Source organism: Rattus norvegicus, chromosome 1, assembly GCF_021556685.1.
Source record: "Rattus norvegicus strain SHRSP/BbbUtx chromosome 1, alternate assembly SHRSP_T2T, whole genome shotgun sequence".
Classification (NCBI taxonomy): Eukaryota; Metazoa; Chordata; class Mammalia; order Rodentia; family Muridae; genus Rattus; species Rattus norvegicus.
The window spans coordinates 80,868,901-80,885,902 of NC_141534.1; the positions used below are offsets into that span (position 1 = coordinate 80,868,901).

Sequence of the window (17,002 nt, forward strand, 5' to 3'; positions counted from 1 at the left end):
AGCAAGCATTCTATTATTGAGTCATTTATATATTCATTTATTTATCAAGCTACTGAATTTTGTTTGGGAATTCTGAGAAATTACTTATAGCCAGAATCTGGAGCACATGACTCAGTCCATCATTAAAGAAGAAATTTTGTAAAAAAAAAATGAACTATTACTCTTCTATGATCCAGACTTTGCTTATTCTGATCATTCTGAGATTTGTTTCTGAGACAGGCTCTCACTATGCAGCCCCATTGTCCTAGAATCTCAGTATGTAGGCCAGGCTGATCTCAAGCACACAGAGATTTGCCTGCTGATGTTTCCTGAGTGCTGGGATTAAACACGTGCACCACCATGCCCAAACCTGAGATTTCCTTTTGACAAGGCCTCACTTTGTACTCTAAGCTCATTTGAGCACACACTGTAGCTCAGGGTAGTCTCCAATTCATGCCAATCTTCTTGCCTCAGCCTCCTGAGTGCAAAGTATACTTGATTCGTCATGCCAGCTGAGTTTTGAGACTTTTGTTCAGTTGTGCAACACTTTTGAACTTAAACTTTTCAATGATTCAGTTGAAACACTGTCGGTTTTCCAGATGCATTTTTCTAAAGATCATACCCTTTGCTCTTGTGTTGGCAATCAATCCTTATACATTGCAGGCAGGTGTGCTACCTCTGAGTCACATCCCAGGCCTTAGGTGATCCCTGTCATGGAAGAATTAAGGAAGAGGGAACCTTATTACTCTATCAAACCACTTTGGGCCCTTCCAGATTTTTCTTCTCTCCTGAGTTCTGAGGTTTTACAAAGTCAGGTGAACAATTTGATTTCATCATATCATACCCTTGGTATCTTAGCATGCATGACTACTGTATTTTGCTTTTTGCCTGGCTTGTTGGAATCCATGATGAGTCTTATGATTTTTATTTAACAGTTTATTATTATTGTATAGGTCTATACACGAAGCCACATTTATGCAAGCCTACAATGTTCTTGGTGCATACCTCACATACGTGACTGCCATCCCATTTATCTCCAGGCAATTTTACTTCTCATTTCATGTCACTAGCACATACATAAGCTTATATAGTTATAAAGGGTCCACAAGTGAGAAAAATTTCCATTAATTTTCTTTATAAGGTTGACTAAATTATGTGCTATTCTTTGCTAATATTTTATTTCAAATGGAAATACAGAAAATTTTGGCAAAACAGAGAAGCTGTGTTATCTGCCTCACTTCGGTACTGATTACTTGTCTCCAGTTGCAATCTATATTTCTAACTGTCTATAATTTGGAGGGTTTTACAATACCATTCTGTGCTCAGTGTAGTTAAGTTTGCTACATTGACTCAGGTGAACACATCAGTGTGCATTTGCCCACTGATTACAGTGTTCTGACAGACACAGCTAACAACCAGAGGAAGGCCAGTATGACATTCACCAGGCTCCCAGCCAAATTCTCTGGCTATCAAGGAGTTGGGACACTATTTTCTTGGTATGTTTACAAACAGGAAAATCCCTCCAGCCCCATACTTTGGGGTGGGGTCTTGTGAAGACATCTTTAGGTCGGCATGGGTGAGTATAACACTGACCACCAGTGATCTACTTGAGTGCCAGCTTTTTTTCCTCCTCTGGAGGTCGAGTGGAAATGGGACTGAAAATTCCCAAACTCTCAAATATGGTTGGTTCCTGTGGCAATGTGCCCTTCAGTATTGTGCTTGACTCGACCTATTTCAAACTGACCTTAAGTCAAGTTGAAATGTAGTTGGATTTGCCTTATCTATGTCATATACCCCAAGAGGTTTCAGGAACCAAGGCCACGTATTTATTTATTTATTTATTTATTTATTTATTTATTTACCTATCTATCTTTTATTTATTCACTTTACATCCCAATCACTACTTCCACTCCTGTCATCCCCTCCCATGATTCCTCTCCCTCCCTGTCTCCTCTGAGAGGGTGGGATCCCCCCCTGGTTTCCCCCCACCCCAACCCTGGCATATTGAGTCTCTTCAGGGCTAGTTGTATCCTCTCCCACTGAGGCTAGCCCAAGCTTAGAAGAACATGTCTCACAGACAGAGAACAGCTTTTGGGATAGGATAGCCCCTGATCCAGTTGTTCAGGATCCACATGAAGACAGAACTGCACATCTGCTACATATAGGGGGTGCCTAGGTCTAACCTGTGTATGCTCTTTAGATGGTGGTTTAGTTTTTGAGGTTACAGCTTAGTTGACTCTGTTGGTCTGCCTGTGGAGTTCCTATCTCCTTCTGGGTACTCAATCCTTCCCCAACTCTTTCTCCTAAGAGTCCCTAAGCTTCATCCAGTGTTTGGCTGTGGGTGTCTGCATCAGTCTGAGTCAGCTGCTGGATTTGTGGGAGACGACCATGAGAATGAATAGAAATCTGCCACTGGCAGGGATTGGGAGGAAGGGGGCAACTCTAGTATGTGCCAGGGACCTGGGAAAGGGAAGGAACCCAAGAATCAATAAGGGTGACCTTAGCCGAGACTCACAACACTGGTTATATGGAACCCGAAGAGGTTCCTCTTCATAATTTCCTTATTTACCCATGGGAGTCCCATGAGCCCTCTCTCTCCACCTTGCTGTATGGAATGGCTTCATCATATACAGGCAACTACAGCTGCTCTAGGTTCATGAGTGCAGTGATCCAGTCCTGTTGTGTCCAGGGGACAGTGTTTCACTGCAGTCTTCTGGACCTCTAGTGTTTTTTTCCTTCAATTTCTCTGTTCCTTTCCGTGTTCCTAACCCTTGATATGGTGTGTGTGTGTGTGTGTGTGTGTGTGTGTGTGTGTGTGTGTGTGTGTGTGTATGTATAGTTGTACACTTATAAAAAGTTTTATTGAATTTAGTTTATATGCCACAAAACTCCCTCCTGTTAAGTACAGATTGTGGCATGATGCCAGCACCACAGTAGTTCATTCTTAGAACATTTCCACCACACAAAAAGTAAAAGGATTTATTGCTAACTGGCTTTCTAGTAGGCCAGGAGCACCTTGCTTGTCAGGCTAGTTAACTCTTTGTGAACCAAAAAGAAAGTCACACACACACACACACACACACACACACACCAGATGAAGCAGAAAATGGCTATATGACTACATTTGGATGGATGGATGGATGGATGATTGGTGTAGAGACATCCAAGTCACTCCGCCGTCTTTATTTTTCTCTAGCATTTTTATAGACAAAGGTTTTTAGAAAACTGCCTCATAAAGTTTTAGACAAAATTGGAGTTACAAAAGGATGTTGATACTAAGATCAAAGCAGTGTTTCATTTTATATGCTCATTAAAAGTTCAAAGCAACAGTTTTACATGGCCTTGTCTTATCAAAGTGCAAACTTGGGACTTCATCCTTGGGCCTGAATACTTTTCCTTGAACACAGATTTTCCCCAAGCTTATATATCCGTTTAGCCCAATATGAAAACTCATTGTATTTCTTATTATGCAGATTTTATTTACTATTATGAGGAGTGGGCACAGTCTATTCTTTTGATATATTTTTAAAATTTTTATTGGTTATTTTATTTATTTACATTTCAAATGTTATCCCCCTTCCCGGTTTCCCCTCTGAAAACTCCCTGTTCCATCCCCTCCTCCCTGCATCTATGAGGGTGCTCCCCCACCCATCCATCCCTGCCTTACTGCCTTAGCATTCCCCTATGCTGGGGCATCAAGCCTTCACAGGAACAAGGGCCTCCACTCCCATTGATCCAGACTGAGGTACCTGTATAGGAAGGAATGGTGAAGCATATAAATATATTAACAGGACAATCAAATAGTTCAAGGAGGAAAGAGCTGCTGTACCCCACATCCCATATCCAGACCCAGGAGTCTCAAGTTCTGTATTGTATTCATGCACCCATTCATTCAGTATGTTTCCTGATAGTTTATTGGAGAACTGAGAATGTAATCACTGAGCTGACAGGCTCAACTTAAATGGACCCATGGTGCAGATGGGAACACGGACATATGCACATTGACAGAGTTCTGGAGTTGTTATAAGGAAATACCAAGGGCTGTTGTAATGGCTCAAATGGAAAACCCACTTGTCACCAAGACTAATCAATTTAATCCCCAGGACCCACATGGGGAAACCAAGCTCTAGTTGGGACTCACCTATGTCTCTGTACTATTTGTTTATAGTTTGCATTTCTATTGGTTGTGGCTGCAGTGGTTCCTAAAACAATTGGTACATGTCTTAGTTAGGGCTACTAATGCTGTGATAAAATGCCATGACCAAAAGTAACCTGGGGAGAAAAGGATTTATTTTATCTTATAATTTTATAACACAACAAATCACTGAGAGACGTCAGGACAGGAACCTGGAGACAAGAGCTGATGCAGCTTGAGTGTGGTGGTGGTTACTGGCTTATTCCTGATGGCTTGCTCAGCCTTATAGCACCCAGGATCTTCTAGGAATGACACTACCCACAGTAAACTGGGCCTTCCTACTTCACTCATCCATCAAGAAAATGCACTGTAGGTCCTACAGATCAATCCCGTGGAAACCTTTTTTCAACTGAAGTTTCCTTTTCAGAATAACTCTAACATTTATCAAGTTGACATAATATTAGCCAAGGCTGTATATGTATACTTACTAGTATTGCTGTTTGGTACTTATTTTGAATGAAATTCTTGAAGACAAAGGAAAGAAGAAAGAGTGTTTGAAGGGAAAAAAGTGAAAGGCAGGGGAAAGATGTAATTATATTCTCAAAAAATAGAAGAATTGTTAGAAATTAGAAATAGAAAATTGTATTTCCATTGACCTTCATTTAATTGGCATAGCATATATCTCTATCTATCTATCTATCTATCTATCTATCTATCTATCTATCTATCTATCTATCTATCTATATGTGTGTGTGCGTGCATGCATCATACAGACATGTATACACAGTATAAAATATTGAGGGTGGAGCTGGAGACATGGGTTAGTGGTTCAGAGCACTTATTGCTCCTCCAGATAACTTGGGTTCAATTCCCAGCATCCACATGGTAGCTCACAGTTATCTTAACTCAAGTTCTTTGGGATCTGACACCAGCTATACATATAGTGCACAGACACACATGCCCGAAAAACACCATGTACATAAAATAAATAAATAAAATTAGAAAAAGAAACAATGATAAGTCCCAAGGTAGATAGAAAATGTTCCCATGGCCATCACATGGAATGTAGTTATTTCTAGGAAAGACCAGAGTAACCTAAAATATAACTTGCAGTAAATAAGCATCAAAGTACTTAAAGCTTAACAGAGACAGTGAGAATTTGTTCACAGTAGAAATTTAGAGGCTTCCTCTCACCATGTCCTTTAGGATGCTTTGCCTAACTTAGTAACACTCTTACCCCTCCATTCCTGCAAAGACCTCTTTCTTCCTCCAGGGGGTAACATGGAGCTCACATATCCCCAGGAGTTGCCTTCAGTTCCCTCATAGATATTGCATCTCTTTGCTCCTCTTCATGGTAACGATGCATTCTCCGTCTTCCCCTGCATTCCCAACTTGTTAATCTATTGAGCTTCTCATGATCCTTCCTCCTGCTGAGCCAGTCTTCAGCCAAAAGCCATACTAGAGCCATCACGATTATGCATGCCAGGCCAATCCGAATGAGATTCTGGGCTGTGTGATCCCAGAAGGCAGAGTCTGGATTCAGAAGACAGGGAGACTGCTGATAGAGGCTATACCTACCCCATATTCCCCCTTGTTTTTCTTGTACCTTCCCCAGAGACGATGGTTTTAGACTTTCACTTACCCTTCTGCAATCCTGATTCTTTGGTTGAAAGGTCAAACTCCCAATAATCTGAGGATAAAGGATGAAAAGGGGATGAAGAGATGATGGTGTTCAATCTTTCCTTTGAAACCTTTCTTTTATATTTCATGCTATGCATTTCCAGGTTGGTCCCCACCCAGAATTCCAGGCTGTAGGGGCTTAATCTGACAATAGAGTAGACTAGTAAAGAGATGGATGAACTCAAGTATGAATTCATTCACAGTGCTAATTAAAACAGGTGTTTGCATTGCCAGGCAGATCCTCTAAGGAAGCCTCATTTTCCTTATTTATTCAATAAAATTTCTTTCTCCTCACTGAAGACAAATTTGCACATTTTCTTCACTGTCTGACATGAGTTATCTCCAACCCCACTATCACCTCTATGATAGATAGTTTTAAATGAAAATTTGCCACAATATAGAATTTCCTGAAAAGAGAGGTCAAATGAGGAATTGTTTAGATCAAGTTGGCCTATGAGTATGTCTGTGCAGGAGTGCATTGATAATTAATTGGTGTGTGAAGACCCCAGCCTTTTGTGGATGTCACCATTTCCTAGGCAGGAGTGTATGAATGATACAGGTCATAACACCTGATTATAACTGAAACAGGTAACATAAATGTATTTTATTTTCTCTGTGTTCGACTGTGGATATGACTACCTGCTTGAACTGTTATCTTGATTTTCTCACCATGATGGCCTAGAAGTAGAAGCTGAATAAGTCATTTCCCCTTCAGATTTGCTTTTAGCCAGGGTGTTTTATTAGAGCAACAGAAATTATCACTAGAAAAGAAGGTAACTTGAACAAAGGCCAGAGAATAAGACTCTGTGGAATTCTCTGTCCTAAATGGGCTTTATCACATCCTTCCTCCTAAGGATCAGGGATTATTATTCAAGAACGGCTGGAAAGTTTGTAAGAGCCAGAGGTGATGGATGACCACAAGAAACTAATGTCTTGAGACTACAACAGAGCAGTTGCACATATAAACTTTCAGCTGTTATGTTAGCATTCATAAGACCTGTGCAAGCTCAAGATAGACTCACTCCCAACATGGAGAGAGGACATAGGCCCAAAGTTCCAGCCCAGTATGATGAGGAGTCATTGGCATTGTTAGCTGCTGGGGGTTGCCCCTTGCTTGGTTGGCCATGCTCTGGTGGAAGGCTACATACTCAAGAACTATGCAGAGCACAAACTGTATTTGATGAATTAAAAAAAAGACATAAAAGTTGGGTAAAAAGGGGGTAAATTTATGAGTGGAATATGATTGGAACATTATATACAATTCTCAAATAATTAATAAAAGTTTTAAAAATGAAATGAAACTAGCCCATACAAGTGTTTTCAACCTCATTGACCTCACTACTGTTCTATATCACCCAAATCATCTTCCTGCCTGAGGCTGTCTCCACATGGCTATGAATCTCTCTCTCTCTTTGTACCTCCATGTATTTTTTCCAGTTTCCTTTATCTTAGAGACTTCCCTCTGAAAAATCCTCCTTCATTTTGCTATCTTCCATCCCGATCAATTTAAGACATTTTCTTTTCTTGCATCACCACTTCCTCTGTGTGTGATAGAAAACACATTTATTGGTCCTGACTTGACTCTTGGTTTGTTTTTTTATTACTGGGCTATAAGTTTCACAAAGGCTTGAGTGAGCTGAATGAGTGCAGTAGGTGCTATGCACTAAATGGATGTTCTGAGTAAATTATCACATTTTTAGTGTTATTAGGAAGCTTTGATCTTTTCTATGAGTGTGTGTGTGTGTGTGTGTGTGTGTGTGTGTGTGTGTGTTTGTGTGCATGTGGACCAATGATCAAATCCTTTCTACCTTAGTTTGTGAGCTAGGATCCTTCAATAAACCTTGAAATTTAACTAGACTAGCTTAATGTTGAGCCTCAGGGATCCTATCTCTCTCTCTCCCTAGCACCAGGATTACAGGAATAAGACACCATGCCTGAATTGTACATGGGCACTGTGGATTCAACTTAGGTCCTCAAGCTTGTGTGGAAAGCACTTTACCAATTCCACAGCTCCTTTCTGGTAAAATTAGAAGTGACTCACCAAGAGAAGAAACAGGGTCTGTGGGTGCAAGGCTGGTGTTCTCAACCTCTCCTAGAAATGGAAAATACTTTTAAAAAGTGAGAATTTTAGCTCTCTGCTTCTATTCTCTATTCCTTCATCTTTCTCTGCCCCCCTTGTTTTCCAAGTGCCCAAGTGTTGGCTCTCTAACAAGCAGAGAAATTTTGCTATCTTTTTCATTACAATCAAGGATATCCCTAAGGACTGGGATTAAGATACAGGAAAAATGTCTTTACCTGTGATGAGTAGTGTCACAGGCTCACTGGGAAAAGACCATGCATAGTCGTTGTAAGAGCCAAAACATCTGTATGTCCCTCTGTGAGCTCTAGTCACAGGGCCCATGGGGAACTCTGCTTGGATGTTCCCATATTTATGCTGGATATGGTTGGATTCTCTCTCCTTGAGCAGAAAGAATTTGCTTGTTGCAGTCTTCAGATGGCAAGAGAAGGTAACATTCTCCCCCAAGGTTACCTCAGGCCCTGGGTGAACCCAGAGGGTGGGTGTGTCATACAGACCTGTGAGAAAAGTGGGAATGGTATATAGAAAACATTTTCACACCATGACTTCTCCATCTCCTGTCTCTCTGTCCTTATGATCAGATATCACTCGGAATCTGGGCTCCTTATGTTTTCTATACCTTTTGTTGTTTCAGATGGATCCATAATCTGTTGAGATTAAGACACATGGATCACAGCTTCTGCATCTCTGCCCATGTTTCTGAGTTTGGTTTCTAGCACCAAAAACACCAGAATTACCTGGAATCTTTCAGATCACTGCCTCTACCCAGAATCATAGCATTAGAATCCCAGGGATAGGATAGCCTTTTGCACTTTAAAATTTTTTTGTTTTAGAATTTTATAAACAAATCTATATACCCCTCCTTGTTCTCTTTCAAATCTGTGGCCTCTTTTGTTCTACACACACACACACACACACACACACACACACACACACACACACACCCCACACATGCTTAAATGTATGGGTTTATACACATATCTATCTATATCTATATCTATATCTATATCTACATCTATATCTATATCTACATCTATATCTATGAATATGCATATTCCTAAATACACAAGTACAACAACCTATTCAGACTGTTTACTGTTACTTGTTTGTATGTTTTCAGGGTTGACATTTAAGTATGGGCTAACCAATTGGTGTGTTCTGGGTAAGACTTTCTCCTTTTCTCAGCATTCCTTTTTTTTTTCTTTTTTTTTTTTTTTTGGAGCTGGGGACTGAACCCAGGGCCTTGCGCTTCCTAGGTAAGCGCTCTACCACTGAGCTAAATCCCCAGCCCCTTTTCTCAGCATTCCTTACTTGCCTTTAGTTCTGTGTGTAGGTTGAGGCCTTCTGGGCTTTCCCCTGTCCTAAAGAAATAATTTTTTGGAAGCCTGTGGAGGTAACTCAGTTGGTAAAGACATGAATTTGATCCTCAGGTATGGGTTTGATTGCCAATATCAACATAGAAACTGGGGCATGTGATGCATGGCACTGCTGGAGAAGGATAGGCATACTTTTTGGCCAGCTATCCTAGTATATGTACTTGGTGAGCCCAAGATACCAGTGAGAGACCCTCTCAAAAAATAAGGCAAGCAATTCCTGGAAAATAACATGCTCTTAGGCACACACACACACACACACACACACACACACACACACACACACACACACACCACTCTACATGCATGAACACTTGGTTAGTTATTAAACATATGCAACTGCTACAAACCATTAGTATGCTTCACCTCCAGAAATTTTTCTTCTCAAAACCAGAAACTTTTACACCATTAAATAATTCCCTTTCTTTTTCCCATGGTCTGGTAACCACCCTTCTACATTTTATTTTTGTCTTTGTGAATTTGACTATTTCATGTAACTCAGTTAAGTTGCAAACAGATAGTATTTGTTCTCTTGTGACTGGGTTGTCTTCATTAGCATAATGTCCTCAGGGTTCAGCCATGTCATAGGAAGATATAGGAAAATGCTAGCATTTTCTTTGCAAGGTAGAGTAATATTCCACTGTATAGATATAGCACATTTTGTTAATCCAGAGATACCAGTGTTATCAGTACCTTTTAGCTAATTATTTATTTATCTAGTTTCTCTATTTTTTTTCCTCTGTGTATTTGTGTGTGGTATGTGTGGTGTATGGTCCTGTCTGTTTATATGCATGTGCTAAAGGAAGACATTGGGTACCCTGGTCTATACCTCTTCATCTTATTTCTTTAAAATAGGGTCTGAAGGAACCAACAGCAAGGATGGTGTCTATCAAGCCTTAGCAATCTTATGTTGTTCCTTGTCCAGTTCTAGTGTCATAGGAACACCTGGCTTTTTATGTGAGTTCTGTAGATTCGAACTCAGGTTCTCATACTTGAACAGGCAAGGTCTGTTATTCATGAACCATCTAACCTTTTAGCTATTGCGACTAATAATCTCATGAACATGTATGCAAAATAGCTGTTTTCAAGCTTGGTTAAATTTGAGAACTGTGTGTGTGGCTACATTTTCTGACCAAACTCCATCACAGATCAACCTCCTCCCACCCAGCTTTGATTCTCTTAGTCTTACCCTTGCACACAGTGGCCTATTGCAGAATAATTTTTTCTCAGAGATCTTGACCTAAGACACACTTGTTTCTAGGACAGGTATCTTACCACAACTATTGTCCTTGTAGGAAGTAGCTATGATTGGACACATCCCCCGAGTTCCAGCCAAGATATGCAGTGTCAGAGTAGGGTTTAGATAGTTTTCAGCATTCATGTACACAGGCACTCCCTGTGATCATGCCAAGGTGATATTGCATCTAAAAAATCAAGACACTTACCAGTTACCACCAGTTTCAGGGGGTTGCTTGACTCTGACCAGAGCTCTCCACTCTGATAGAAGCAGGTGTAGATCCCTGCAGTATGTGAGGTCATTTGTGAAATGAAGAACTTGACTTTATTCATCGATCTCGATGACTTTGGTCTCTCCAAGGCAAAAAAGCTTCCTTCAAAGTACAGTTGATACTCAGAAGCACTCTGAGCCCCCTGACACCAGATGTTCACCGAGTTTCCTTTTGTGACCATGATACTAGGTTTGGCCCAGATGATGGGTTTTGGGAGAGTCTCTGAAAAGGGACCAGAGGTAGGCATCCCAGGTGAACCATTTACCTATCTATACCATTTTTTCTCAGCCACCAGCTTAAGGCCACCCTAGCAAGGCAGAATGCTTGCCTCTGTCTCTGGAGGTTCTCAGATGGACCTCTAACACATACCCATAAGAATGACCCTAAGACTCCGAGGGAAGGACTTACGTTTTTCAGTGTTGATCCTTTGGCTCAGACATAGACCTAGAAAACAGTGATAATGATATACAGTCTCTCCCCACACCTGCTCTCCATTCCTCTCCCCTTTAGCGAAGGACTCACCAAGGCAGAGTAGGGCAGTGAGTGTTGGCAGCATACCAGTAGCCAGTCCGGTGCTGAATAGTGTATGTGGACTGAATCCTGTGGGTGAGGGAGATGAACAGGATGTGGTGGGTGAGGCCTAACGCTAATCAGCATGCGACTTTCACACATTTTTTTTTAAAAACAGAAAGATTCACAGCTCTCCTTTTACCATTGATCTTGGACTTTAGACAAAGGCTTGGTTTACATAACACATTTAACCACATTTTGGATCTAGAAGGTTACTCTGACCATCAACTGCTCAGTCTGCAATCGATTTCTGGGTTAACCTACAAATCCATTCAAAGGAAGGCATGGAGGAGATTCACAGAGCAAAAGGTCTGAGGATTTCCCAATATGGGGATTTTAATCTTTGCATTCCCATGTGCAACATACATGTGTTTGGATTTGATAATTAGTTTAACAGAAAAGCAACATTAATACAATATTAATAATTTTTCTATTTGTCCCAGTAAAATGCTATTATTCTATTTTTATCTTCATGTGCATGTGTGGCATGCACTTGTATGCATTTTGCATATGTATATAGACACATCTATGTACATGTGTGCGTGTGGAGGCCTGAGGTTGATGTCTTGGATCATCCTTGGTTGCTCCTCCATCTTATTTACCGAGGCAGGGTCTCTCAATCAAACCCAGAGCTCATCAATGGGATGAATCTCCCTAGCCAACTTGTTCTGTGGATTCCTTGTCTCTGCATTCCCAGGCTGGAATTACAAGTGGGCTTCTATGTCCATCTGACATTTTATGTAAGCTCTAGGGAGACAAACTCTTGTCTTTACACTAGCATAGCAAGGATTTTAATCAGTGAACCATCTCCTCAACGCTTATTAGATGTATGTGTATTTGCATACATGTCCATTTATTTATTTTTTTTTGATAAAATGTACCTCAAGAGCCAGGAGCTTGCCAAGTATGCAAGGTTGGCTGACCTACGAGCCCTAGGTAACCACCTATCTCTCTCTTCCAGCACAATTATTATATAATAATTTGCTACCACACTTGGCTCTTATATTTAATGATTCAATTTTTTAATTATGTGTGTTTCTGTGTGGGTATATACACATGAGTGCCCAAAGAGGCCAGAAGAGAGCATAGGATTCCCTAGGGCGGGAATTACAGGTGGTTGTGAGCCTTCTGACATGGGTGCTTTGAACCACTGTGCCACCTTCCTAGCTTCTGCTAGGCTTTATTTTCTTTGAGGCTTTTGAGGACTGAACTGAGAGTCTCCTACTTGTTAGGTAAGCGTTTTACTGAGTTGTTGGTCAGGTTATTTGCTCCTTCCATTCTCCTCTATTAATTTTGTGTTTTGCTGTTTTCCTGTGTTGGACAGCAATTACTCCTTCCTGTCTTATCTTTTTCTCTCATGAAATTTATTATTTCTTGTATCCCTGCAACTGAGAGCATCTTTTTTTCCTTTCTGTGCATGGTATTAGTTTTGTCATCTTCTGGGAGGCTTGTGTGGTGGTCATGACAATCTTTAGTTGGTGTTTACATGGAAAAGTCCTTACTGTCTTGTCAGTTGCATGGCACAATTTTTTTCTGTATAGAGTTAATAATAATAATAATAATAATAATATAGTTAATATAGTTGAGTTAATCAGTTTCAGGTCTTGAAGTACATCATTCCACATTTTTCTGCCTTTTAGAGTTCCTGAGAGACCTGATATTGTACTGATATTTGTGGCTTTATAAGTGAGTTGGTGTCTGTCTCTTACAGTTTTTAATATTCTTTCTTTGTCTCATAGTTTTGATATCTTGATTGTATTATGTCTTTTACTCTGATTATATATCTAGTTGGAGTTCAAGGTAACTTGTATTTGAATATTTATGTCTAGACTTGGGAAGCTTTCTGCTGTAATTTGACTTTATAGATTTTCTAGACCTTCATTTTTTTTCAACATTTTTGTCATCTGGTGGATTTTCAGATTTTTTCTTTTAACCATTGTTCTAGTTTAATTTCTGTTGCTGTGATAAGTTACCCTGAGAAAAGTCACCTTGAGGAGAAATGGTTTATTTGGCTAACAGTTATGTGTTCGTGTCAAGGCAGGAATTCACACCCTATTTTTTTCAAACTCATGATTTCTTATATTTCTGGTTGTGAGCTTAGCATTTAATGGCTGAGCCGTCTCTCTAGCCCTCAAGATTTCTTTTATGATATGAATCTCCAAAATAATTTCCTCATGATTTCCCTAAATTTTATTAGCATGTATTAATCGTGTAAATGAGGCTTTTGGTATGACATTCCATACATGTGTGGAATACATACAGCTTTGTGGTCTTTCCACAAAAGAGCCATTACTTTTAATTACCCTTCCCATTTTGCCATTCCACATCTCTAATAATCCTCATCTTACTTTAAGTCTTCCTCCAACTTCAGATTACACTTAGTATAGAATATATATGTTATTGGTGTTGGTGAGACTGGCATATTCTAACTTTTTGAAACAATCAATTATTGATTCAATAGTTTGAAATGCATTAGTATTGTTATAAGATAGAACTCCAGCATCATTTAAAGTTGCAAGTGAAGATTTTGTGCCTGAAATGAAGTTGCCATTTAATACAGTTTCATATTCTAATATCATTGTGTCCTTTATTTATTCTCATGTTTATGAATTTAATTTACATTTAGACAATACCAATACCTTAAAGTCAAAGGGGGGGCACTTACGATTTTAGCCAGTCTACCAGTCACTTATAATTAGTAGAGACACTTTAAAAACTTCCAAATTCCAGTGTAGATGGGAGAGAGGAGTCACAACGTTGCATCCCTAGCCAAGGAACTCTTTTGGCAATTGATGGCTGCTAGGAGAGGGAGTCAGATTTTTTTCCCTGAGGATGCAGCCATTAAGAGGTTGCCCATGTTCCACTAGATGCCCCTACAGCATGCACATACTGGCAGCACTAACTAGGTTTAACAAATTTTAAAATAGAATATGCAAGGGTGGGGTGGGCATAGTGGGTATATGGATAGGAAAGGAATTGAAGGGGAGGAGATGGGAGTGGATTTCTTCAAAATACATTCATGCATAAAAATTTCAAACAGTAAAAATAAAAATATAAAGAAGAAATACAAAGAATAAAGAAAACATGAGGATTAAAAGGGAGGTTCTGGTCTGATGTTGCAGGCCTGTTATCCTAGCTACCCAACAAACTGATGCTTGAAGATTGTGGTGATTTATAAAAGAAGAAAGACTCTTGGTTTGATTACCCAAGTATGGGCCTGGTTTACTCTAGAGGTAGTAGAGTTTAATAATAATATTCTAATATAAGAAGCAATAGTGAATATAAATGCACACACACACACACTCACTTTTGCATCAGGGCACTAATGTGTCAGAAAGCTGAAATAGGAAATATGGTATAATTGAGACTGTGCATTCAGCTGAGCTTGGAAGAGTTGCTTACATTGGACGTTCAAAGTATAGTATGTTTGATTGTAAGGTTATTCTACATGTCAACTAATTCTGAACAGGCTGAGTATATAGTATGTCAGAAGAATTAGTACATAGCTATAAAGATCTTAAATCACATTATTAAATTGATTACAAGTTGAATGAAAGTTTGGTTTGTAAAGGCAAACTTTAAACATCATTTCTTAGAAAAACCGTTTGCACAGAGGATCACAAGTTTGAGGTGAGACTGTGCCACAAAGTAAGTTCAAGGCCAGCTGGGAAAATGCTATGAAAACTTGTCTTAAAATAAAAAGAGGGCTAGGGATGTAACTCATTTGTAGATAACTCATTTAGCATACATGAGACCTTTTGTTCAATCCACACTACTACAAAAAGGAGAAAAATCAAAATGGTATAAAGAGATGGAAAATTATGATCATTTTTCTTCATTTGCTTTCTATAGTTGTCATAAAATGCCATGACCAAAGCAACTTGTGGAGGAAAAGATTTATTTGGTTTACAGGTTACATTCCATCATCAGGGGAAGCCAGGGTAGAAAGTGAAAGCATACGCATGGAGGCAGGAGCTGAAGGCAGAGTCCACGAAAGAATGCTGCTTACTGGCTTGCTCTCCATGGCTTGCTCAGTTTGCTTTTCCTAAAACCCAGAAACACCTGCCCAGGGAGATGCCACCCACAGTGAGCTGGCCTCCCTGCTCCCACAGCAACCGTTAATCAAGAAAATACCCCACAGGCTTGCTTGAAGGGCAAGCTGACTGAAGTATTTTTTCAATTAAAGTACCCTCTCCCCAGATGCTCCTAGTTTGTTTCAAGTTGACAAAACCTATCCAAGGGAAGAATGAAATTGTGTAATTATATTATAAGCTCACAAATAAAAGAAAAATGTATTAAAACGCCAAAGTTGTGTGCTAACTAATAGAGAAGATATAGCACCAGATCAATCCATGACCATACCATCTGATGTCTCTGTGTATTGGTTAATTTTTTTGCCACCTGACAGGAAGAAAGACGAGACTGATTCTGGCTCATCTTTTCAGAGGGAGTATTCTATCATGGCAGAAAGGAATATCATAGAAGCAGTTCCATGGGAGTGTATGGTGGTAGACATCTAGATGGGAACCTGAAGTGACTATAACCTTCAAAGAGTAGCCTCCAGTGAACTATATATATCACAACTTGAAGGTTCTATACATCTCCCCAAACAGCATCCTCTGCTGGAGAGTAAGTATTCAAACACATGAGCCTGTGGTGGACACTTTTCGCTCAAACCTTGTAGCCTTCAGATAGATCCAAGCTTTTAATGGCTTTTCCTGTTTGCAAGAACCTGTGGTTCCCAGTATTTATCTACAGTCACTAGGTCTGACACCCTGTTTGCTCCATCTCTTTGCAGCCCGTTCCTGACAGCATTCCTTGTGTGAGATCCTGTGGCTGTACCAATCTTCAGATACTATCACCAAGAGTATGACAAGGACCAGCCCAGCCATACCTATCCGGATTGAATTCTCCATCACGTAATCATGCTTCTCGGAGTCTAGAGATGTAACTGAAAGAAAGAGGTGATTGTTGGTCATGGTCCATTCTAGCCTAATTTTATGTCTTTGAATAAGGGGCTCATTCCTATATTGATGTGCCAAAATGTGGTCCTTTTTAATAAACTCCTATATTCACAGACCTCACACTTTTAGGTTGTATGGGACAGAGGGAGGTCACAGGTGAGAAACTGTGGTTCCTGGGAATGAAGGTGATTATGGGGAGGTTGTTCCTTGTCTTTCTCATCTCACTGGGTGGTTTCATTAACCCTGTGTCTGGAGTTGTAAATTTTTTCCTTCATACTTTCCTCACCCTACATGGGAATTTATTAATTGTTGCCTGGGAGATATGTATATGACAAGATTTCAGATAAAAAAATTTCCTTTACTTAAAAACTATTCTTATTATGATGGGGATAGAGCCCATTGCTTTATGCATGCTAGGTAGGCATTCTGTTACTCAATTTCAGTCCAATTTATCATCCCCATTTTTAAAAAATATTTTTATTAGATATATTTCTTTACTTACATTTCAAACGTTATTCTCCTTCCCAGTTTCCTGTCCATAAGCCCCCATTTCCTCTCCTCCTCTTCCCCCATGCAGGTATTCCCTCTATACATCTCCCTTATTGCCCCCCCATATTCCCCTGCACTGGGGGTCCAACCTTGGCAGGACCAAGGACTTCCCCTTCCACTGGTGCCCCAACAAGGCTATTCTCTGCTACATATGCAGTTGGAGCCCT

General features: G+C 39.9%; 2 protein-coding genes across 2 annotated transcripts in view; both read right to left on the bottom strand.

The window, feature by feature from the left end:
* Nucleotides 1-3,499: 3,499 nt before the first annotated feature.
* Ncr1 (natural cytotoxicity triggering receptor 1) lies at nt 3,500-11,342 on the bottom strand. The gene is made up of 8 exons (NM_057199.2): nt 11,275-11,342; nt 11,161-11,196; nt 10,690-10,974; nt 8,090-8,368; nt 7,836-7,886; nt 5,757-5,804; nt 5,352-5,647; nt 3,500-3,728 (listed from the first exon to the last, which is right to left on the bottom strand). The coding sequence occupies exons 1-7, from the start codon at nt 11,306-11,308 to the stop codon at nt 5,403-5,405; spliced, it is 978 nt and encodes a 325-aa protein (NP_476547.1). The 5' UTR covers nt 11,309-11,342; the 3' UTR covers nt 3,500-3,728; nt 5,352-5,402.
* A 3,863-nt stretch (nt 11,343-15,205) lies between these two features.
* The window catches only part of Fcar (Fc alpha receptor), a 34,105-nt gene continuing 32,308 nt past the window's right edge, over nt 15,206-17,002 (bottom strand). Inside the window, exon 5 of the mRNA NM_201992.1 lies at nt 15,206-16,273. Coding sequence (NP_973721.1) covers nt 16,071-16,273 — 203 coding nt within the window. The 3' untranslated portion in view covers nt 15,206-16,070. The remainder of the gene's footprint in view (nt 16,274-17,002) is intronic.

Coding starts and splice junctions, on each gene's coding strand:
- Ncr1 (NM_057199.2), bottom strand. CDS start 11,308: ATGCTGCCAACACTCACTGCCCTACTCTGCCTTG. Junction 5,805..7,835: donor AGACCCTGTTTCTTCTCTTG/GTGAGTCACTTC, acceptor CTTTATCCTCAG/ATTATTGGGAGTTTGACCTT. Junction 5,648..5,756: donor AGAATCAGGATTGCAGAAGG/GTAAGTGAAAGT, acceptor TTCTGAATCCAG/ACTCTGCCTTCTGGGATCAC.